At 30.9% G+C, this 26,605-nt stretch overlaps 1 protein-coding gene across 2 annotated transcripts in view; it reads right to left on the reverse strand.

Moving 5' to 3' along the window:
* The window catches only part of LOC142327119 (uncharacterized), a 58,653-nt gene that overhangs the window by 12,240 nt on the left and 19,808 nt on the right, over positions 1-26,605 (reverse strand). The window contains exons 6-13 of one of the 2 annotated variants that reach the window (XM_075369995.1): positions 23,364-23,449; positions 22,257-22,510; positions 19,325-19,517; positions 12,018-12,208; positions 10,146-10,357; positions 6,719-6,958; positions 5,831-5,959; positions 3,044-3,365 (exon numbers count right to left, since the gene is read on the reverse strand). In XM_075369995.1, coding sequence (XP_075226110.1) covers positions 3,202-3,365; positions 5,831-5,959; positions 6,719-6,958; positions 10,146-10,357; positions 12,018-12,208; positions 19,325-19,517; positions 22,257-22,510; positions 23,364-23,449 — 1,469 coding nt within the window. In that variant the 3' untranslated portion in view covers positions 3,044-3,201. Of the gene's footprint in view, positions 1-3,043; positions 3,366-5,830; positions 5,960-6,718; positions 6,959-10,145; positions 10,358-12,017; positions 12,209-19,324; positions 19,518-22,256; positions 22,511-23,363; positions 23,450-26,605 lie in introns of those variants that run through there. The other variant, XM_075369996.1, reaches the window with a different exon arrangement.

Genomic DNA, 26,605 nt, shown 5'->3' on the forward strand with positions numbered 1-26,605 from the left:
CCCAATCAGATAATTCAGCTAATTAATATCAATAAACTATTATTCATGGTTAAATATAAAAACGTTTAAAATAAGATTAAAAAAAACATACTTATTACAAAACCATTTTCATTATTCCTATGAGTATTAATTTCTATAACTACTATTCACTCATAAACAACCTAATTACAGAAGCTATTATTCTAAAAACATATCTTCTTAATTATAAATAACATACTAGGCCTAAATTATTTGCATTATAAATGCAGCAAAATCATTTTAAAAATTAACCACAACTTAAAATCACAGCAAGAATATAATAGATATTACACAGTAGTAAAAAAAAAAATATTGGTTAGACCAACTGAAAAAAAGATATAAAAAAGCAATAATACTTTTCTAAGAATAAAAGGGCCCCAATATTATGTATCATCTTAAAATATATTTTTTTAAATTTATACTGGAAAAAAAAGATTAAAAACAATAAATATCTGAAACAGCAAAACAAAAATTTCATTATTTATTATTATCCTTTATAAAAGATTAATTATATTTATCTAAAATAAACCTAGCAGTATAAAAGATCATTACAATAAGTTAATTTCTTAAAAGAAGTAACTATAAATTAAAGAAAAAAAAATTTTACTTAAGCTTGAAATAAGTCAAAACTTTCAATCCCACTTTATACCAATCCAGGATCAAGCATTTAAAATCATCTGTGGAGGGTTGAAGTTTCTGTGTTCAGTTACAAAGTGTTATAAAATAAAAAATCTTAAAAAGTACTAAATTCAAAACATTTATTAAAAGCCAATAATAAAAACTCAGTCTCAAAACGACCTCAGAACGATTAAAATCAACTAAAATTCTAGACTGACGGAAAAACTTAAAAGAACATTCAATCACAAGGAAGAAATATTTCTTCCTTATCAACATCATAATATATGAGAACCTGATAGCCTTATTATATCATTGCTTTTTTATTTGTCAAGGTATGTTCAACAAACAACTAACCTTTTAATGATTTACAATTAAAATAAGCAATATCTCGTTACCAACCTTCTAATTTATTTCTAATTCAATTGAGACTTATTTAATCTAGACTAATGACCAATCTATAGACAAGAATGTATCCCTTTACAAAAAAATAATTTTGTAAAATTAATGTCACAGAACATAAAATCAAATAATAAATAATAAACTGGATTTCCAGAAAATTACTGAGTAGAAATGTAACACTTTTATAAGTGAAAATAAAATATATTAAATGTAATTCTTATGACAAACTGATGAAATTTTACAAGTTAAATCATGAATTTTAACATTCATGTTATTGAAACTATCTTTCAGACATTTCTTATTATTATTATTATTTTATCTTCTTATCTTTAAAAGCTGAGTGCTTCCAGAAGATCCTTTTAGAGCAAACTGCAAGGCTTTCTCATCAATAGATTATGAAATCTATAAAAACATATCTAACCCCAAAGATCAAGAGGGTGAAATAAATTCTGACACCAATTAGATTACATTTATTTTTTTGAAAGGCATCCATAAAAAATAAGGTGAACTCAATTTTTTCAAAAATAGAAAATATTTTATAGATCGCTACCTATAAGTACAATGTGATTCTGTTTTAGAAAAAGATTGTGTTAGATTTTTATGTAATTTAAATTTTATATTACACAATCTGATGTGCCATCAGATTTTACAGCAGAATTTACAACCAATGTGCCATTGGTTGTAAAATTTGCTAAAAATGAAAATTATTTAATATAAAGTTATGTAAAAGAATGGGAAATGTAGGTTAATGAGGAACCATAAGATGGAATCTGAAAATGTGCTCCTCTTTAAAGTACAATAGTGATGACATAACTAAAAGACTAAAAAATAATCATATTTTAGCAGATTTTATCTTTTTTTTTTGGTAAATTTCTGATACAAAGGCCCTTCCCTCAAATTAAAACTTACACAGTGAAGAAAATGTTAAACTAAACAGTAGGATGGCTTAATCATCAATAAAATAAGTCCTATTTTAGATATTTAGATACAGTTACCCACAGATAGCTGTACAATTGTTTATATCTTAAAATTAAAGCAATTAGTATTTTACATTTTGCACAATGTGAAATTCTACAGTGAGGACATCCTACCTAACCAAAAACCATTGAATTTACTCCAATGTGGAACGACTAGTCAAAGGCTTAATGCCAGTGCAGTCACAACAGTATAGCTTAATACGATGTTAATTCCTGATACCATATCATTCTGTTCATTTTTTTTATTTTCAAGACACTGCAACAACCAGTAATAATGTCTGCCTTTAATAAGACACAACCTACTTTTTAAAGTGCATAATGTAGAAAAATTTATTTAAAAAAGGCATATATAACTTCATTAACTTTTTTATAACTAAATAACACCAAATATCTTTATAAATGAATAAAAAAAAGGCTAGTAACATTAAATTGCCTAATCTTTCCATAAAATAAATAAATTTATAGATAATCTATACACACAGTTGTTTAAAATTCACTATCTTTATATTAAAAAAAAAAACAGCAAAAAAGAAACACGATCTGTCAATTAAAAATACTTGTCATGACTAGTAAAATATTTCCCAAGTATTTAAGACATATCATTAAAAAAGTAATAGTAGTTTGTTCATGCAAATGTGACTCAGTCTAGTTATTTATTGAACACACATTTAAAAAAATATATAAACTGTATCATACTAAGAAAAATTAAACTAAAAAATAAATAATACTGAAATTCATGCAACTTAAAAAAAAGAAAATTTAAATAAAGTTTATTTTTAAAATAAACTTTTACATATAAACATTTTAAAGCCAAATATTAAAAACTATAAGAAATGTTTTAACTATAAAAGAAATATTTTTTAGTGAAGTTCCATTTTAATTTAACGAAAATATAAATACAATGGAAGACTGCCAAAAAATATACTTCAACAAAACAAATCACATAGAATATAGCAAATGATAAACCAATTACTTAAATAGTTTACTTAAAAACTAGTTAAAATTAAGCATTCACTCATTTTTTTAAAAATATTTTTAAATTATTTTTTTATTTATTTTATACATTTTTATTATTAAATAAAATATAGCAGTCAAAATGCAAATATGCACCATAAAAAAACCTAGCTTACATCTAATATCTAAACAAAACTACAATATAACAAATTACACTAAGTGTTTTAAATAGACTTTAAGTATAATCGACTAGAATTGGTTCTGTTGGATCTGCTGGAATTGTAATTCCACCTGTATCTACATCATCTGATTGTAAAAAGCAATTGGCAGTATCCTCATCATCAGTAGTTGGCACCTCATTGTTGGTAGGAATTTCAATTGTGATTGTCTGTTTTGTACCTGCATCAACAGAAAATAAGTATCGATCTCATCAAAATAACATATTGACTATTCACATTACTATGCTGTTTGTGGAATACACCATATATGTGGCCAGTGTTTTATATAGACTTCCAAATTTTGTATGTAGTTAGGTTTTAGAGACTTTAATACTGCTATTAATAACAATCACAAATTCAATTATACACATGCTAACATATCTTGGTCTAAATCAGTTTTTCTCAACCTTTTTAAGCTCAATGACCCCCAAAAAAGTAAAAAAAATATATATACCGAATATTTTGCAACCACCCCAACCAAAACCCAATGAAATCTAGTTAACATTATTGTTGATACTGATGGGTCTGAACATGCATGTGTGAAGTGTACAAACATGAACAATTTACACGTTTCAACTTTATGTGTACAAGCTCCTTGTAATTTGGTCTGCTTGCATAATATTTGCTGTGAGAATGAATGTTTAACACGCATATGCAACATTTTAACATGTCATGCTTTCAACAGTATAAAAGAGGCGTAAAGGATTACAGAGCATCAGTTCAGTTTTGAATGTGAAATTGCCTTTATTAAGTCTGTTGCCTTTATTTAAGTTTTAAAAAGCTTAGTTTCATTGAAAATAATAATAATTGAGGTTTTGGTTTTTTAGTGTACAGTCAAACAGTGTAACTGAGTTTTTTTTCAGTTTGATTCTTATACAAAATGGAAAGATTTGTAAAAAAAGGAAGTGAGCCAACAACATCCAGTGAACTGATTGGTAAAAAGACAGTTATTTAAATTATGATTTTACCTCATTAGATGGAAAGTCACAGTGCTTTTGATGAAAGCAAAGTCCTCTTCGATGAAAGCAAGAAGCCATCAAAATAAATTCGGCAATTGGAAACTAAACATTCGATCGCAAAAGCAAACCCTTGGAATTTTTTGAAAGAAAATTATATACTTCGAGAAATCAACAGGCTTCTATTTGTAAATCAAGCCATACTGATAAAAGTATACTTGAAGCATCTTATCTCACAGCATTAAGAGTACCTAAGCCCCATAAAATCACAGAAAATCTCACACTGCCTGCTGCAATTGCTATGGTCAGTGCTTTAATAGGCATGGAAGAAACAAAAAATTCTAAAAAATTCCACTTTCTAAAGACACAGTATCAAAGTGAATTGATGACACGGCTGCCAATGTTGGCGATCAGCTAATTCAGCAAGTGAGTTAAGTGAATTTTTTAGTATTCCATTTGATAAATTAACAGACGTGGCAAATATTTCTCAGTTTTTATTTAGAGTTAGAGATGAATGCAATAGGGACAGATCAATCAATGAAAATATGTCGTCTTGCAAATCAATACCTGACATAATAAATTTGCTGTAATAAACAAATACTTATCACATTATATATCTCACTTAACATAACCATCCGCTAAAAAAAAAAAACAACTATCTGCTTTACGGCAACTGGCATGAATAGCTGTAACTCACTACAGTAATTCAAATAGTTGAATGTAAATGGACAGCCCTAAGAAAAAAAAAAACATTTCATTACCTCCAAAAATAGTGCAGAATAGGATAAAAGAGTCAATAGGAGGTGGCATACTTTGTTTCTTTCTTTTTTTATCTTTTAATTAATTTTATTTTATGTTTTTTTGTCAAATAACCGGAGGCAGGTGCAGCCAGTCACTTCACACATACAGTAGCAGTGGCTGTGTTGGTTGATCCGCCGCACCATACACCATCGGACCCCTTAAAAAACGAAATTTAAAATTAAAAAAAAACCGAAAATGGTTTTTAGATATTTATCTGAATAGTTTTTGCAAGTCCCAATCAAGTGAATATCTCTATTATTATAGTCAGAAATGAGAAAAATTAGCAATCATTGTTCAAAATATTTTTTTCCTTTCTTCACCCCTTTCTGTTGTATTTCAAAAAATCTAGAAATTGGTTTTTAGATATTTACATGAAAACTACACACACCAAGAATTAAGTTGATATCTTCCAATTGTTAAAGAGAAATTTTAAAAAATAGTAAATTTCACTTTTACTCCATTTTCCATTTTACTCAATTTTTTGACTCAGAAATCAAAAAATTCCTTTCTTAGTGCACGTTTACACTGTAAGAAGAACAGGTATATAAATTTCCATCAATTTATCTTCAGTAGTCTTTGCTGGGCATTGATGAATCAGTAAGTCAGGACATGATGCTTTAAAAGAATAGATAGATACATCAAATTATAGTTTGTTAGTAAAGTTCTACTTACTTCATAAAATACAAAAATTACTTGCCCGATGATTACAATATACTTTTTATAACTCAAAAGCTTAAAAAAAAATTATTGATAATAAAATATCATCAATAACATTGGACAGTGTTTTATCAATGCTTGGTGCTTTTTGTAGCATATTAGTTTTTTATTGCATAATTAATTAGGGTTAACCCAAATACATTTATTATTTTGTTAAATTTTTTATTATTACCATCATCAGAAGTTGAGCTCGCTGTAACATCAGCCTGAAAACGAGAACCATCACCTGGACATGCTCCTAAACACTGATAAACTAACTGAGCAGCAGCTACATTCTCCGGAAAAACTTCAACATCATCTGCTACAAACATAAATAGAAAACATAAACACAGAGAGCAGTAAAACGAAACATTATACAGTACACTGAATAAGAATAATATAAATAAAATTCCAAGAATGTTTGCTTTTAGTACCATGTTTGCTCCCTCTGTGGAGCATGTTGTGGAAATGAATACCTGTAAGCTTGTATACAGATTCTGATTCCTAATTGAGGTGTTTACAAAGGGCATTAGGTTAAAGTGTCAATCAGAAAAACCAAATTTTCAACTGTTATTGTTATATAAATTTTCATACTTTCAATACTTTTTTTATATACGAAGTGATTTGATTAAATTAAAATACATTTTAAGCAGTTAAATAAATAGAAACATGAGAAGCAAAACACTCTTAATGTCTTAAGTCTTCTAAAAATTATTTATCAGTTAGGAGGTGGATTTCCAGGATTACTGTCTACAATTTATTTCATTATTACATTAGCTAAGTTTTATTAATTTAATTTTATACACATTTACTATTATTTTTTGTTTTATAATTTTTGTACACATACACTACAATTTTGTATACATTTTGTAACTGATAACAAAATAAATAAAAGAGATGCTTTATTAACAAACTTAATAAAACTTCTGAATGATTTAAAAATTCATTATCAAAGAAAAAGACATAATGATGAATATAACTAACCACCATAGAGGTAATTCCACACTTTTTCAGTGATAAAAACAAATATTGACAAAATATCTAATTTTAGAAAGTAACATAAAAATAACAAAATACTTACTCTGATCAGACTGAATTAGATTATTCTTATGATCAGATAAATGCTGCACAAATGAAGAATGACTAACGGTTGTAAATGTACATCTTAAACAAGCAAAAGCACCCCCTTTACCAGGATGCCTAATTTGAAGGTGGTTTTTAAAAGAAGTGCTTTGAATTGAAGCATAAGGACAATGAGGACACTTATAAGGTCGTTCTCCACTGTGCCTCATCATATGACGTCGCAATGAGTTGTGATCCCCTGTAGTAACAAAAATAGAACAATTACTATAACTATATAGTAAATATGTTGCCACAGAAAATGTTTTAGAATCTATATGTCTGCAATTAATTCAATATGGAATATCATACAATTTCATGAAGAAACTACAAGCAGAATGTAACTATGATTTCCTGCCATAACTATGCATCAACTTATGTTTCTACCATTATACAGTAAAAATTACAAAAAGGCCTTTTACTAATTAATAAAACATAGCAAAAATATTTTCCCTGTATAAATATGATTATCAATTTTTTTTTTTTTTGTTAATATGAAAATACACATATTACTTTAGAAAATTTAAATAAATAAAGATGATAACATACAATAGCTGTGATATAAAATTAATGAAATAAAAACAATGAAAAACACAGTGATGAATGAGGTTGTTGAACAAGTTAACTGGGATGGGAATATTGAATAAGAATAGAAAGGGAATCACATTGTTTCAAGTATACAATGAAACTGAGAAAAGGAAAATGGAAAAAAGCTAAAAAAAAAACTGAATAAGGAAAATGGAAAATACATTAAGGAAACAACAAATAATGAGTCAAAATAAATTTTAACTGGAAAGATCAGTGAAGAAGGAGTAAGAACAGATCATTTTGAAGAGGAAGAAAAAAAATAGTTTGGTTTTACCTAGATTAACTATTAAAAAAAAAATATGACATAACTTTTGTTTAAACAGCAGATATATAAAAAAATTTGAGGTCTTAAACAAATATAATATAAAATACCGGATAAACCATACACATCATTTTATATTTGTTTATGAGTGTGTGTATGCCTGTGTGAAATAACAAACCTTAAAATTAAAAGGGTTTAAATAAGGGAAATCTCTTCACTGAGTATCCCAAGATGCAAAATGTAGAGAAATTTTGACAAATGAACCATTTTTCAAGTACATAAACACTGTAATACAAAAAACCCCAGTCTTAGAAAAGGTTTTTTTTATATTCTATTTTAATCAATTCAGGTGCTAAACAGCTCCTTAATAAAATTTTATCAAATTAACAGTTCCCATCAATTAAAAAAAAAACCTTGATTATTTTTTAATAGAAAAGTTTAACAAAGAACGAATGTAGTGTTAAACTATACCATTATTAAAAAAAAAAAATTAATTTTAACAAGATAAAAATATCAAAAAACATAATTAATAAAATACAATATAATTTGAGAAGAAAAAAATGAGATAATTTTCCACCTCGTAGAAAAAAATTCCATATATAATTAATAATTACCTTCAAAGAAACTGAAAATACCACATGTGATGAATGATAAAAGTAGTTCTCATTTTGTCATCTACCATCACACTGATAGAAACCAGCCAAGTTACTCCCACTTTATTCTTCATCACTTTTTACCTTTAAATCACTCAGTTCTTCTGGTGTAAAGTAAATTCATCAACTTGAAAATGTTTTATCATCCAAATACCCTCTTATAATTTTGGCCAACAGGTGTTTTTTTAACCACTTTTCTGAACTCTAGTTTTTTTAGAAAGCCATTCTTCAGACTATTGACACACTTAACAAAGTGTATGTATATGATATTAAAACCAGCAAATTATAGATTAAATGTGATCATTGTGATCAGTGATCAGCAAAAAGCAAATGAAGTAAAGGAGATTATATTATTTCCATCCATTGCACATAACTAATATTTCATATTTTTTGTCTTAAGTCATTTTACTGGTCGGATGCATCTGTTGATACCTTTCTATACTGTGCCAAACATAATTCTTAAAATATCTTATACTTTCAATTATATTATCTTTTAATCTAAATCTTTGTCTTTCTTTACTGTTTTTATCTTCTTAATTTCATTCTAGAACCAAACTTGCTAACACTCAATGCCAACCAGTCTTTCCTTTCTTTTTACACAATTTCACCAAGAATGTCTCTGTTATTCCATTAGTCTTTATTCATTTTTTTGTTCTTCAGCTACTCCATTGTTCATGTTTTACGGCCTTAAGTGCTAACCTCCATTCAGATATTTTTAAGAATTTCTCCTTAATTACTAAATCTATGTTTGATATTGGCAAAATTCCTTTTTATAAAAAGCTCTCCTGACTTGCAAATGTTTGCTTTCTATCTTATTCATTTCATTCAACTCTGATAAAATCATACATAAATAAAAATAATTTTCAACCATTTATTACCTCACCTTAATAGATTAAAAAGATTTTTTATATCTCATTTGGTGCTGCAAGAATGACATTAGTACACAACAATTAAAAGTCATAATTATTAAAAGAACTTAGAATCAAATGCAATTAGCTGAATTTACCTTGACAACAATTACATAGCAAATGGAAAATTTAACTTGTCAAAATAAGATTAAAAATATAATAAAATTTCTGAAACTAAGATGAAAAAATAAATTAACTTAAAAAATATACTTCTTAATAGTCGTTAAGGTTAAAATGTTAATAAACAAAAAGATTTATCCAAAGCGCACTGAACGGGAAGGGAAAATATTTACTGATATAGCATTGTTCAAACAAAGAAAGCAGTGAACAAAGTAGATTAATGAAAAAAAGAAACACATTGATAAAAGGAATACTTATTAGATTGAAAAATTCTTTCCTATAAAAGGACATGAAAGTAAATTAGCTAATTGAAAGTTCTGTAACAAGCATAATTCTTCGTTTTCAGACAAGAGGATAAATTTTTTTTTCTGTAATAAGATGACTTTTACACCACAGATAAGTAGCAATTTCTAATCTACAATTGCTCAGTAATTGAATGAAATATAATTTTAATAACTTTTAGACACTTGTACTCTTAACAGCCGGGATATGTAAAAAGTAAAGCATGGAATAGTTGATCAAGTGAAAATCTGAGAATAAGGTCCACAGATGAACTTAATCATCTTCAGAGATGAAACAGACACAAATATACTACAACTTAAATTATGCTTAATAATACAATTCCTGGATTAGATATGACTCGTGTCATTGTTTTCATTAAAAAATCAATATACATGTAACAATAAAAAATGATAAATCCTGGATTTTGTTTTAAAGACCAGAAATTATAATACAACTAAAACTCTAAGTTAAAAATACATAGTTTTTTATTCCTGATTGCAACTATAATGCAGAAAGTAATTTTTTATTTTTTCTAACACACACACTCAATATTTTTGTAATAATTACAATAAATACCTGTTCGAAACGAGCAGCTTTGACATGCATACGGCTTTTCCCCAGTGTGTTGTCTTAGATGAGCTTGAAGCATTGCTTTACGTGCTGATGAATGACCACATACATGACAAACATATGGTTTTAATTTACTGTGGACAGCCTGAATGTGTTTTTTTAAACATTTTGAGTCTGCATATGTTTTGTAACATATATGACATTTCTGTGTCATATACCTGTAAAAGTATAAATTCACGATTGCTTAAATATTTTGTTTAAATGTAATCTATTGGCAGAATAATCTGGTAAATAAATTAAACAATAATCTATTTATCAAAACTATTAACATACATTTCAACATATAAATTACACTAATTCTCCAAACTTGAGAACTAAGAACTCTTCTCTCAGAGTTACCATAACTTACCCAAGAAAACAAAGTTTCAAATCACCATATAATTTCAGTTTACAGTTTCCTATATAAATGTAGGATTTGTTAGTGGTGGTGAGCATTTCTTACTATTTACCATTTATAACTGCTCAACATTCATGGTCCTACAAAAACCCCATAACCAATCTTCATTTCCAATTTCACAACAACCTTGGTGATTATAGGATGCTACTTCCCAAGTTGTCCAGATGTTTAAGAACTACTGTGCTCTAAGGAGATGCAGTGATATGATTGTGTGAAAAAAAGAAAAAGAATGGTGCTTGGTTGTTCTTTAATATGTATTAACACTGTACAATGTGTAACGTTATGAATAGAATAAGTAAGTGAATAGAATAAAAGTGTAAACTGGTTACAGCCTATATACAGTAAGAAGAAAGAATGTAACTGAATTTCTCCTATGGTAACTATTTCCAGCACTCCTGAGACTCCCTGACTGTATACTTGCATATTTTATAATTATCACTAAAGTTTAAATTCTTGCCATCCTTAGTTATAAATAAGCAAAGTTATAACCTAAGACCTACACACAATGAATATTATACTTTATTGTTATACAAATATTAAATTTATTATTCATTTAATAAATATTAAATGTTCTACAAATAGAACTTATAAAGGCATGATGCACATTAAATATATAAATTAAATATAAGAAACATTCATTATATTTTTATTATTCCAAGTTAATAGGCTTTGAATTTCATAAGGCACTAACATTATTAATTGTGGACTTTACATTAAATAATTAATGTGATTTAAAATATCATAAAACAACCTGACCATATTAATTTGTGATTGGTAATATAATATGAAGGTGCAGATGTTATCTCAATATAAGAAGAGATGTTTTGGCTTATTCAATCTAAAATAAAATAAAATTTTAGGCCAGCCTACAGTGTAGACATAAATCAATACAATATTATATATATACAAGCAATATGGCTTAGAAAAAAACTTCCAACTGCGTTTTAACATAACGTAAAAAAAATAATAACCAACTCCTATATGATGTTTCTAAATGAAAGTTAGGCTGACTTACATTTAGAAATTTTTTTTAGCAGAAACAGTTTAAAAACGCAGAAAATTTTCTGTTCTTACCAGAGGAAGATATAATTTCTATTCATTTTGGAATTAGGGTTATAACAATATAAAATCATAACATTAATTTTTTTTACATTTCTTTAGACAAAAATTTTATACTTTGTATGCTATTTTAAAATTAAATTATTTGGAGATATATTTAAAGCAGTATTGATAATCAAATAAAACTTATAACTATATTTTATCTGTTATATGATTAACAGTTACTCATTATTAGTTAAGTTTAGTATTTTGTTATGTAATGATATATAACTAAAACTGTAAGTTATTGTTGCAACAAGTACACGCAAACTTGAGTAGATATAATAAAAAATCAATATAAATTAGACATTTTCAATTATTACCATCTTGGTGGTTGTGCAGTGGGTACTATCATTTCTTTCTTCTTAATATGAGTTATTCTATGATTTCTTAATTGTGCCTTTTGTTTAAACCTCTTCCCACACTCAGGACAAGGATATTCTCGGATATCTCTATGAATTTTCATATGTGTTTCTAAGTTTAACCTAGAAGTTGTCTTGTGCATACCACATACCTACAAAAAACACAATATCTTTGAATAAATACTAAAAAGTGATTGTATGAATACTTAACCTGAACAAAGTTGACTACCTCATTAATTAAATTCTCTACTTTACTTTCTGATTCATTCATTTATTATGTTTAATTTCCTACCTCTAATAAAAAAATTTTAAAAAACTGCTGGATATTCTCTCTCCCCTCCCCCCTCGCTATCTCTCAAACTCTCTCTCACTCACTCTCACTCTCACTCTCTCTCTCTCTCTCTCTCTCTCTCTCTCTCTCTCTCTCTCTCTCTCTGTGTGTGTGTGTGTGTGTGTGTGTGTGTATGTGAGGGGGGAGTTCTCGTGCTCCCTTGTTCGTGTGTGTTGCTCTCTCAGGTGAGTTGAGTTCATGAAGTGGACATAACGTCAATCTGTTACATTTTAATCACACATTTTCTTTAGTGTAATGGTATGCAATTATCATGGTGTCAATCTATACAATAAATATCTTTACAAACTTAAGGGCCTTAAGTTCAATGCCACACAGTTTTCTACTTTGCTTACTGCTCAGTTTCAGGTTGTTATTGTACACAGTCGGAATGAAATTTTTAAACACAGGACAATGTGCAAGTTTTAAAACTTTTTTATTATATTACTATTGAAGTAGTCAACAACAGACAAAATGAAACTACATACAAAAAACCTCCTAAGGAGCTGTAAAATGTGGTAGAGAACAGCAAAACCTGTGCCTTTTATCACATTCACAAGTGGCTTAAAAATAAAGTATTTTAAGATTTGAAGAAAGAAGTGTACAAAAGAAGAGCAATCTACTGAAAAGGTAATTAAATAGAAACATATAATAAACTGTAAATCAGAAATGGTTGTCATCACAAGTCTAATTTCAAATTTTTAGAATTCTATTCAAAATAAATTAAAAATTTCAACAAGACATTCGACAAGAATAACACTAAGCAATTGTGAGAGATACAACATCATCACTACAGAAAAAACAATTATGTACTACCCTGGTCCAAGCGCACTTAGTAGTTGCAGTGTGAAGGAAATAAGCAAACTATACGAGTGTGATGTACTGTGTGGAACATGTATGTGTATCACATGTATATGTGTATATATGTATAAATACTACAAATAGCATTTAATTATACAAAAAATTAGTCAATTTTTGATTAACAGCATAGACAACAAAATATTCAAATCAATAAATAGTAGTTATCACTACAAACTAATTCTAGTTAAACATTACTCACATAAACACACTTTCTCACTACAGTACTGAAACACTACATCCCTTTCAATTAGTTACAACTTGGACTCAGCTGGTATTGTATGACAAAGACTGAAGTGTGGACAACACACTGTCTCCAAGATAATATTGCTAAACCTATGACTCAGCTCCTATCCTCTTCTTCTTTAGCATAAGGAGAATGATCAAACGATCAAGATGCCATCAACATTTCAAAAGGGACTTTCTATATGGAAATCATGTGACAGAGAATAGATGTAAATTTTAATTAATTTACTAATAATTATAGAAATATAATTAATTTAATAGTGATAATAATACCAGCAAAAAAGTAAGAAAAATTACAAATAACTTTTAAATTAGTAATACACGCATATATTGATTTTTTGGTCAAACTAAACTGAATGAGAACACGTATGTATCTAGTAGATGGATAGTGCTTGCCCATTTTTTTTCAGCTCCCCTGGGTTGGTCCTACAATGAAGCATGTGGATGATAACTCAACCCAGGGAAGTTTCCAGTGACTCTAATGGGCCTTTCCCCTGCCAGCAGCAGTCCGACATAGCAGGTCGGCCCACCGGTTCCAGATCTTTTACTATGTCTTGCCTGCCTCTAACTGGTAGGGCAGGGGTAAACCCAGGCCCAACTATGATGCTCCCAGGGTTCCCACCCTAACAGCCAGGACTCAGTTTTTAATTAACTTTATTTGCCTGCCTCAAGCTTTGGAGCAGGAGGGCCGGGCTCAGCTATACCGTTCCTGGATCCTGCCCCAATCACCGGGACTCGGTCTTACTATTTTTTTTTCAGACTATTCACCATTCTCGGTATTCAATTTTCTTTTTCTGTATTATTTCCATTACCAGTGATTCAATTTTTTCCCATTCTTCAACACCTTCAAACATGTATTCCACAGTGGTATCAGGTGTAATTCACCCCAGGTTGTGGCTTTACTTGACTCTTTCCATCAGTGGCACTCATAATAGGTATGCTGAGGCGAGTATTAATCCACAATATATACAATTGGGCAGTTCTCATCACCCAATTGATGCAAGTACATTCCGTACTCCCCATGGCCAGAGAGAAGCTGGGTAACGTAATAACACTTATCTCCGTGACCCCTCTACAGCCATGGTTCTAACCTTGGAATTAGCCAGTGTGTCCATCTGCCCGAGTATGCTGCGCCCCATGTCTCCTGCCATTCTTGGTAAAAAAGTGTCTTGGCATCTTCCTTTATCATTCCTTCATATCTTCTTTTTCTTTGTAAAATCATCAGTCGAAGCAGGAACACCCGCCAATACCTTCACCGCCACCGCCAACACCATATTGTATGCCATCATAATCTTTATGGCAATCTGATGCTGTAATGAGGTCAACCTTTGCTCATTTCTTTTCTCATCAAAACCAACATACCATGTTGGCACTGCATACAGAATCACAACTGTGGTAGCTGCCATCAATAATCTATGTTTTTCTGCTCCTGTACCCCCCATTTGGAGCCCATCAAACAACTGAGGAAGTTGACAGCCTTCTCTGCTTTGTTTGTAACTTCTTGAAGATGTTTAGTAAACAGACCATTCTACGCAAACCAAACCCCTAAATAGTTAACATGCAGCATCATGCCTGTTTGGACTCCATCCACATTGGTATTAATATGGCGTATTTTTCTTTCAGCCCACCACTGCCACCACTTGAGTTTTTTTGAGGAGAAAGCTGAAGTCGCCTGGATCGAAGCCAGATGCTAATTCTTCTAATCGCTAAGTTGGCAGCTCTTTCAGCTTCTTCCTCTGTCCAAAAGTCAACAGAGCCAAATCATCAGCATATCCAATTAAGGAAATGTTGCCCGGAAGTCCAAGTCTCAACACCCCATCAAATGTGATGTTCCAGAGCAAGGGGCTTAACACAGAACTTTGGGGCTTGCCCCCTTGCAATAGGAACCGTATCTTTCTATCTTCAGTTTCTGTCAATACCAATTGACAATGAGTTTCTCTCATGCAATTAACTATTAATGGCAGCTCCAAGATAGAGGCTAATGACTCTTCTTTCTAATTCATTCATAATGGCCACCCACGATATGCTGTTGAAGACATTGCATATGTCTAGGAGGATGAGTAAAGGAATTTCCTGGTCCTCCGTGTGTCAACCCTGTATGAATCAATCCAGTTTTTTTACCTTGCATAGCACGTCAAACATTTATTTCTTTAACAAAACCAAACTGCAAAGACGAAAAACCACCTGATGTCTCTAGTTCCATCAATACTCTTTCAGCAAGCAGTTGTGCGTATAATTTGCCAAGTGTAGGTAACAAACATATCAGTCAATAGGTCTTAGCCTGGCCAGCTGGAGTCGCCTTCAGAATTAGTAGAAGCCATTCTTGTTTCCCAGAAACTGGAAATCACCACACCCCAGGGCCTTATTGAGTACCGTACAAGCCAGGGGTGCGTCACAGTCAGTCCAGTCCCTTTAGTAAACTTCACGGAACTCCATCAGGTCCTGGACTTTTATAAATGCTCATCTGAGAGATCGCTCAAAGAAGTTCACTCATACTAAATCGTCTATTAGTAACAACGTTCACCTGATTGACTTCTTCAGTTATAAAGAGCTCCTGGATGACTATTTGCATCTGCCCTACTCAAGCACCCTCCTCAAGCATCTTTTAGTAGATCAGTCTCGCCAGGAGCCTCTCTGGTATCGCCGTTAACTCCACAGTTGAACCTGCTCCTCTACAAATGTCTTAATGCCAGGTGTATTTATTGTAACCATGTCCAATGTACCCAGCATCATCGCATATTTGTAACCACACCGGGTCGACCTCATCCTGCCCTATTCAATGCACTCAGCATTGAAGTCGCCCCCGAGGACCACCAAGCATCTTGCCGTTCCTATCACTTCTTCCAAACCATCAAATATTCCTCAAATCGAGCCTCTTCACAATTAGGCGAAACATACCCATTAATTAGCATACACAATGTTAACATCAGGGTGACATAACCTCTTCCAACTTTTACATCCAAGACTGCAAAGCAGTCAGAGACCATCTGTACTGCGGCATTCCCCTCCTACTTCCCATGCCAGTCTCCAGAAGCAATCAATCTTTGGTTTGGCTCAGCAAGGAAAAAATCGACATCTTCTCTAACTGCAAATGCCCACACCAAATTGTGGGCAATCGATCTTGAATTCCCATTTATCTGAATGCATTTCAAGGTCGGCGTCATGACATTCCTGGCCTCTGGTCCAGTGTCCCTTCTCTCCACAATCGAAACATTGGCTGAATTCACCAGTCTCTGATTTGGTGTCCCTCGCCTCCACAATTATAACACAATTTCAGGCGATTTGATCTGAAACACTCTGTCACTCTGTGTTTGAAATTCTAGCACCTGTAGCATTTGACTTTGTCTGTACGCTGTTCAATCCTACAAGAGTGTCAACCGATCTATATTTGTTCTTTGTTTGCAAGCATCTTAGTGTCACTAGCCAGAAGAAAGACCATCACCCTCTGGGTCTCTCCATAAGCTGATGTTAGTGATAACACCCAAATCGGAACATCACTTCCAACTTCTACCTGACTGCAGATTCCACTTTTTCTACAGTCATGTCTATATCTAATACTTTAACATTAAAGAATGCCCTATGTAGATCTTGGGATCTTTCATCCACTACTTTATTTTCTACTTGGGACCGTAGTTATTTTACTACATCTTCTCTTTTATTTAAGGAATTTTCACTCTAATTTCCATAGTGTCCGCACATCCTTTCTTTACTGACAAAATATCATCTGCTATGTCATTGCCTGTCATTAACTTGTTTTAATAGATCTGCATAGCTGACTCCTAATTTTCTGATTGTGACCACCGATGTCGCTGGCCTTGGATAATTTTCTTTCTAGGGTCTCTATCCGCAAGATAAAGGGACCACTGTATGTCTGATTGGTCATTCTTCCTTTTCCAACACTCTAGTCTCTAGTATCTTACCAAACCTTTCTCCTATACTGTCACCAGGGGTAAAGAATGACAGTCTATCATTATCCACAGTTCTTAATTTATAGAGCGCCTTCACAGTCTGAGTAATCATCTCACTGCTCTCATCCATCATGACTGCAAAAACAGTGCACTTATCCTCATCCTTATCCTCCGGATAGAATATTGCACTGTTACACAAGTCTTCAATTACTGTTCCTCCTGGTGTATTTGTCATCTTCCTGAGCCACTGTCCAATTCCTTGCACAAGCTTCTGGGTCATATCCATACACGAGTTTTTACTACCTTGATCTTTCAGTACAATAAAAACTTGAAAATTGTCTTCCTTTATGGTTGAAATATGTCTAGTAATGGTCACTTTCTTATAAATCTCCCTTAGCCAACAGAACTCAATGATCTCTTCTAGTCCTTTAATGTCCCCCGCAGATTAGTCTTCTCAATTCTTTTTTGATTCTTCACTTTAGTGTTTACACCTTTCTCCACTAAACCCTCTAATTTGGTCTGTGTCTCTGCAATCTTCATCAGTTTTGGGTGTGATTGCTCATAAAGTGCCTTCATTACCATATCAATGTCTTTTGCTTTCTCCAAGATTAGATTAGCATATGATTTAATTTCCTTTTTGGTATTTGGGTTTCTTCTAATAAGTTTCAACAAATGGTAGATCTCCTCCATGAGGTGGTCCATGTTGGTACTCTCCATCACGTCACCTTCACTACTCTCTCCAAGTACCTCTATTTTCCTCTTTGGCAACTGTCTAGCATCCTCCTCCATTTTCTCCACAGGATCTTGAACTCCTTCTACACCAGGGTATGTGGTGGAAGTACCCAGCAGACTAGCTCAGCATACCAGTCTGAGGTTCACTCAACCCTCCGACAAGTGTGCAAGGCTTCTCCATGGCTAAAACGCAATCTCCTCTATTTTTCTCCAACCAGAATGATCTTAGGTGAAAAGTCTCTTCAGATTCATGACAGGTGTCGCAGCCCAAGTTCTACAGCACCGCTGTATAGTATATAAGCACCGCTTATACAGCACCGCTCAATGCTATAAGTGGAGATATAATCTCAATCTAACACAATGATATATAACCACCCTGTTTCTTAATAGTAAACAGAGGGGAGAGTACCTCAAGCTATATCTAAACAGAAGCTTAACGAATAAAGCTATTAAACTATAAAGAAAACAACAAGAAATTAGAATTCAACAACATCTGTTTCTTGTCTATTGAACTAAGCTACAGTAGTCTGTCATCAGACAATAACAAAAACAATAGAAATTAATAAAATTGCCTTTGGCAATAAGGTCTATAGTTGAAGTTGATATACAATACAAACATACTACAATCTACAATACAAACATCAATAATGTATTAATTAATCTATGTTGCCTTTGGTAATAAGGTTGATCAACTAAAAAAACTAAATAAAAAGGTCAGTTCATATCCAAAAATCATAAAATTTAAAATGCTTCCAGTAAATTTAAGTCACTGCAATGTCCTGTTCAATTTGACACCTGACAGCACAACAATCCAGACAACTTAAGTTGATGAAATGGACTGTAGAAAAATAATATTAATAACAGATATAAACAGAATCTAACTTATTTTTAGATATATAGAATCTACCTCAACACACAAATTATTACCCAAAAAAACATCTAAAGGAAAAGTTCACAATTATAACAATAATAATAATAACAATAAAGAATTTTAAAACATAATATTTTAATAAACTCTGAGAATACTTTTTTTACAATACTTCATTTATCATAAAAATAAACTTTAAATAAATAAAATAACAATCAAAACAAATCAACCAGATTGATTAGTTCAATAAACAATAAATTCTTTGTTGAAATAATAAATATAGAATCAAATTAATTATACATTTTTTTTCTAATGAACATATACTTACACCACAAGTATAGAGATCAACATCAATATTATGAGCATTCCATAGATGTAATGAACAATGTCTCCATTCATCAAATTTACTTCCACATTGAGAACATGCATATTCACGTCTGTTAGGTCCTTTATGACATGCAGTATGTTGTGCTAATGCTTCACTCGAACGAAATCTTTGCACACATGACACATGTTTACATCTAAGCCAAGAAAAATAATGTTACACAAAGTTTAAACATTTCTTTACCTTAACTTCTTTAACATAGAATAACACAGCTAAATTAATAAAAAACAATTATAAACTGTTATCATTTTAATATTTTTTTTTTTTTTTAACATGACCACTGAATAGCTTTAAAGCAAATGAAACATTGAAGTAATTATTATAAATAAATTGGTAAACCTGAAGGTTTAAAAGTTAACACTGACTCAACTGAACATCATTCAATTTAAATACTATGAAAATTGACTATGAGAAAAAAAAAATGTCAGTAATTTAAAAAAATTAACTGAGCTTTTAAAAGTATATTTCAGAAAATTAAAATAGTGTTTGGAAACTATAAATGAAATTGTTCCAGGAAATAGTAATGCTGCATTTTTTCCTTTTATGTATAAAATTATTTTAAGTATTGAAGTTGCCACAATAACCTTTGAAATATGCATCTAAAAAGAGAAAAATTAAAAACTATCAAACTAATAGTAATTACTATCAAGGTGGAAATTATGAATAAAAAACTAATCATAATTGTGAATGTTAAAAGCACAAATACGAGGGTTATTTTTTCAAGGTCCGATCGGTCGCGAAATAAAAACCTGCGCAAAAATCAGATGAATCTTTGCACATATGTGTTGCGCATCGTCTCTAGTGACCTTCAATCACACCCCGTCACTTCGTTTAGTTCTGAACACGCAGCTAGCGCGTAAACATGTCTACAACAATAGCATCTCCCACCAAGTGTGAAGTGCGTGCGGTAATTAGATTTCTTCAGGCTGAGGGGTGTAATACAGCTGAAATTGACAGACGAATAAGTTATGTGTACGGTGAAACTTCAATGGGTACTTACGTATTAACGCCACCGCAGCTACAGCTTTATTTAAAAACAAAGTAGTCAATCGGATTTCGGTGGAAAATGAACTAATTAACACCGTAATTTTTTGAATATTTAATTATTGCAATTATTTATTATTTAAATTATCAAAACACTCCTGTTAATTAGTCAAGGTTCAAGGTTAGCGAGCGAAGCGAGTGTAAGTTAAGTTTGGTTAAATTATATTTATAAAATAAATAAATATAAATAACCATTTATTAAAATTAATAAAGAGACTGTTTTGAATCTATGTTAAACTCTATATCGACCGATTTTCCACCGAAATCCGATTGAATACTTTGTTTTTAAATAAAGCTGTAGCTGCGGTGGCGTTAATACGTAAGTACCCTTCAATGAATGGCAGCAAAGTGCGACAATGGTGCAGGAACTTTAAAGCAGGCTGTGCAGATGTTCATGATGCAGACGGTCAGGGAAGGAAGCAAGTGTCAACCGATGATCTCGTTGAGCGAGTGGATGAGGCAATTCGAGAAACTCGTCAGTTCACAATTTCTACGAAGGGCAATTCAGAATAAGCAGAGAGGAATGTTGTCATCAGGCATTGTCTTTCTCCATGACAATGCTCGGCTGCACACTGCAGCTGTAACAAAGAAGCTCCTGCAGCATTTTCATTGGGAAGTGTTTGATCACCCACCATACAGCCCGAACTTGGCTCCATCCGATTTTGACCTCTTTGCTCACATGAAACGCTGCCTAGGAGGACAACATTTTGGTACAGACATCGAGCTGCAGACCAGCGTAAAAACATGGCTGAAAACACAGGCGGCTCTGTTCTATGAAGAGGGTATTGGAAAGTTGGTAGTACGCAACGACAAATGTCTAAATCAAAGTGGCGACTATGTAGAGAAATAGCGTAACTATGTTAAGTACTTGTTACAAATAAAAATTTTTTTATTTTCACTGAGGTTTTAATTTTGTGACCAATCGGACCTTGAAAAAAAAATAACCCTCGTATTTTATTCAATGGTTATATGCTCTAAAACAAACAAATTCAAATTTTAAATGAAAGAAAGCCTAAGAAGAATTACTTTGTTTCAAAACCTAAGAGTAAAGATGCAAATGATTAGGCAAATAACTAACAGTTTACATTGAAGCTCAAATGCCTAGCATGAAATGAGAATCAAAAATAGTTGAAACATCTAAAGGAGTATTCACATTAACAAGAACAGAAAAAACAATGTTAACATGTTTAACATTGTTTATTAATGTTTAACATTGTTAATTACTTGTAAATAATAGGTGACTATTTAATATTTATAATTCATCTGTAAACAGTTACAAATTTCACAACACATACTTAGAATTAAGCAATGAAAAGCTATAAATTACAAGTGTCGTTTTAATTAAGTGAACTGATTTTTTTAAAAATATTTTATGAAGTACAACAATGACTTCTCATTATCAGTAGTTTCACAAATACATAGTACAATTTAGTTTTGTTAACAAACTTTAAAAGAGAAAAAAATTCTTATACTGGATTATAACTCTTTTTTGAATTGCTTAAAAAAATACTACAGCTGCTGAAATAAATACTACAAATTATAAATAAAAGAAAGCTCATAAATTATTCCACTTTTTTTCCAATAACAATGCAATTCAAATATTCATGGTAGTTAAAGTTAATAAACACTTAAATACCGAACTATTCAAGAAGAAAATGAACTCCATAAATAATTACATAATCCAAAAGGTGCCGGTAGATTCAAGTTTAATCCGATATAGCATTATTCACATAATATAAAATTCATTATCACCCATCCACTGTTATTAGATGTCAGCCTGTTGTTGCTGTAATAAATAAATAAATTTAGCCTGTTGTTGCCATATACTCACTTGAATGGACGTACATCATAGTCTGGATCAACTTTTAATGATCTAATTCTATTTTTTCCTGTATTTTTTACTTTTTGTTCAACATTTTCAGATAAAGATTTACTGTTTGTTTCAGTATTCTCATTATTTGAAACAGATTCATTACAACTATTACTTTTCTCATTATTTGCACTGTTTGTGTCAATTGGTTTCAATGGAAGCGATGACTGTACAGCTTCTTCATTGGAATCGTCCGAAAGAATCATATTGTGATCCTAGAAACAAAAAATAAGAATTTTTCTGACCAATATTTAATTATAAAACCAGAAATAAATAATGGTTATAGAAAAATCACAGAATTCTTAATTTAAAACAAATATGTCAAGTTATATGAAGTAATAAAATGACAGAGTAAAAAAAAAAAACTCTTAGTATCAAAAAATATAAAAACAACCACTTAACAATTTTAGTCTTAGAGATTCAAAAGTAATTTGTTTCTCTAATTTACCTTTCGTATCCGACAGTGAATATCATCTCAATTTTCAGCTCGGTTACTCATCTTCTAAATAAGTAATTCAATAATACCCAGACAATCATTCAAATTAAGATGGCTTGGAAATTTTAATTTTTAAATATTATATACCTTTATCATTTGTTACATATATCTAAGCTGTGAATACTTTTATTTTTCTAGCCTCCTGAATTCGAATTTTTTAAGTTTTAGGACATCGCTAAAAATCTTAACTTTGGCTTTACCAAACTTTTGCTTTAACAGGGTGATCCAGATTGTTGGAGAGCCACATTGCTCATTATTACCCAAATCAATTTAAGCTATACAAATTCATTTGTTAAGAAGTAAAAACAAAAGTTTAGATAATATCTAATTGACCATAGAAACAAAGATTTGAATAATATTTGACTGACCACTGTACTACTTAACACTAACTGTGTCAAATAATCATAAAATATTTCATGAAATTAAAACAATCAATATTACATAGTATTGGATCATCTTGTGGCATAATGCATAAAATAGACCTAAATCAACAAACATCTAGATTTTATCATACAACTACAGCAAGAAATTAACATGCAAATAACAATTATTAAACTATAATGGTAATTTACCTTAATCATGTGATCCCTGCATTGATCCAATGTTGCAAAGATATCTGAGCACTGAGAACACAAATACAAAAATCTTTCTTGCACATCTGTAATCACAAATAATTATTTTTTATAAATAAATATATATACGTATATGTTTTGCACAACCCGCGCAAGAGTGTACAGCTCAAAAAAAATGATTTTTCGTTTTACTACATAACGTACTAAATAAGGTGCTCTATGACTGAGCAAAATAGTATTAAGTTTAGTTCTAGCATTTATCGGTAGTTTGTAGTAGTGTCTCTTTTCTTCAGGACACGCTCGATGTTGGTGCCCGGGCAAGACAGTCGCATTTAGAACTTGTTATAGTGAAGTGTTACCAGTTCCGAAGAAAACAGTTTACTACACTTTTATTGGTAAGTACTCAATATTATTTCTTCTAACTTCCCTTCAACAGGGTATTATTTTATGTTAATATGATGCTCAAGGGGCATTTGATTTAATGTGTGGTAATATGTTCCATTTATTATAGAATTGTTTTGAGTTAATATGGTGTTCTTGGAAATGTTATTGTTGTAATTCATAATAACATCCAATCAACACAAAACTATTTTGAATTAATACTGTGGTTTTCAGAATTCTAATAAGTTAGTTATTACGCTTCACTTTACACTGAATCATCTGAGTTAACACTATGTTCTTGGGAAATTTATTATCATATTCTGTAAGAGCTTTACCTTAAACCAATTATGTTTGATTTAACACTGTTTTCATCTGGCTGTTGAAATTATAAAAGTATAATTAATGTACACTATTCAGTATAACTGAACTTTACAATCATAACAAAATTGTATACAGGCTCTGTTACATATGTGAGCATCTACTGTATAATGATGTTGAAATACAAGAAATGGAGTTCAATTCTATTCAAATAATTTAAAAATGCAAAATATTTAAAAAGTAAAATATTAAGAATTTGATTTTTTTTTACAGAAAATGGATAGTTGAGGCAAAAAAATGTGTAAAACTAGCAACTAGTCATGAAATAATAAGTTTACATAAAAACGCCAATAGTACGAGAATATTGAATATGAGGAACATGAAAATAACAATCACATGTCATTGGAAATTGCAGGAAACAGTAGCCGTTCAATCGATGAAGAACATGAAAGTACACGCAGTGATATAAATGACACTGACAACAATCAGGATTATTTTCATCACAGTCACCATCAAGCTCGTGTTCATCCTCATGATCTGATTCTGATTCGTGTAATGAAAACGATACACAAACAGATATTTTATCTATCTAAACCTTCAATTTTATACGAAAATAGTGATTACCAAACTTATTTAGAAGTTTGTTTCAGTGGCCACTGAAACAATTGTAGAGTCAAATAGTAAACAGAATAATACCCAAAAACAAATTCGTCAACCTTCAAGTTGGCTAAAAAATGAAGCCAAATGTCTTCGCAGTTCAAGTAAAGAATATTTATCAGTTAATACAAGAAAGAGAATTGAAGCAAATAAAATAAGAGACTCCTGTAAATGCAAGCTCAAATGCTATGGAAAAAATTGATCAAGACCAAAGGCAACATATTATTTAATTACTATTATTCCATACCTAACATAATCGTAAAAGTCACTTTATTTGTAGATGTTTACAAACCATTGAACCTAAATATAGATATACAAAAACTAAAGACAGCTAAACAATGATTACTACTTCACGATTAATGATAATAGAACTCATTGTTTGTAAATATTTTTTAAAGTGACATTGGATAATAATGATAGTGTAATCAACATTGTAATAAAGAAGCTGTATTATTTTTCTTATAAATTTAAATTAGTTACTGAATAACTACCCACCTATGCACCTGCCTGCTTTCCTCCAAACCTACCTAAGTACCTACCCAAATTGTGTTGTTATGGCAGATCGTTATTGTCGTTATTTTCATCAATAAAGTACTAAGAAAGTTCTTTTGTTCGACTTCGAAAGCCCAAAATTTTTGTATTTTTTTAAAGTAAATTCCAACCTTGCAGTCTTGATCCTAACAGTTCAGCTTGACTTTTTGATAAATTTAAATCCCTAACCAAGTCATTTAATTCACCTTCTGATATAACGTGTGGCTTATTGGAAATCAAAATCAAAATCATTGTTGTCTTCTTCAGGACTGCCTGATTTTTCAGCGCAAACAGGCGCTCTGATTCTGAGGATATGCGTGGAAAGCAACTAAATCATCAAAAAGTGGATGATGAAATTAAGAATGGCATTCAGGAACACATAAATTCCATACTGAAAATTGAGAGCCATTACCTTTGTAAGCAGACAACTAAAGATTTCAATGATAGCGGAAAAACTATCACTGATTTGCAACACAATTACGAAAGTATGTGCAAAGAAAAAAGGAGCACTTGCTGGTATATATCACATGTATACAGATGTATTTAATAAGGAATTTAACATATCTTTTAATATTCCACAAAAATATCAATATAATCTTTGTTTTAGATTCAAAAATAGCAGTGACGAAGAAAAATAAAAACTAAAAGAACAATTTGAATATCATCAGAGAGAAAAGTTATCTAGAATAAAGAAATGCAATGATAAAGAAAGACGTAGTGAGAACAAATTAGTTGTTGCTATGACATGCAAGCCGTTTTCCAAACGCCGAAAGGAGAAACTTCCATTTTTTATTATAAAGCAAAATTGAATACTATGAATTTTACTGTAACTGATATTGGGCACAATGAAACATTTTGCTATGAAGGCGATTGCGGTAAAGGACCTATGGAAGTATGCACATATATTTTAAAGTATTTACAGTGTAAAGCAGAAAATGTAATTAAGATGATCTGGAAATCATGGCTCAACAGAAAACTAGTTAAGTCCATCTAAATCTAAAAAAAAATATATTATAACTTTCTTAACTAATGTCATGAAAACTATATTTCATTTTGCGTTTTGTTCCAGGTTTTTAATATATACTCTTTTGTATACAGTACAAAAATTAAAAGTATTACTCAGAAGTTCTTAATGGTTGGTCATACACAAAGTGAAGGGGATACCACTCACTCAGTAATAGAAAAACAGGTGGGTTTTCTTCCTGAATGATTTTTTAGGTTAGTTTTCATTTTTACTATTTTACTAAAAAGTTCAATTTTGTTTTGTTAGGTGTCTCGAACACTGAAGAGTGGCCCTATTTACATACCCAACCAATTCATTACATTAATTCAAATGGCAAAAAAAAGGGATTAGC

Source organism: Lycorma delicatula, chromosome 6, assembly GCF_047948215.1.
Source record: "Lycorma delicatula isolate Av1 chromosome 6, ASM4794821v1, whole genome shotgun sequence".
Taxonomy (NCBI): domain Eukaryota; kingdom Metazoa; phylum Arthropoda; class Insecta; order Hemiptera; family Fulgoridae; genus Lycorma; species Lycorma delicatula.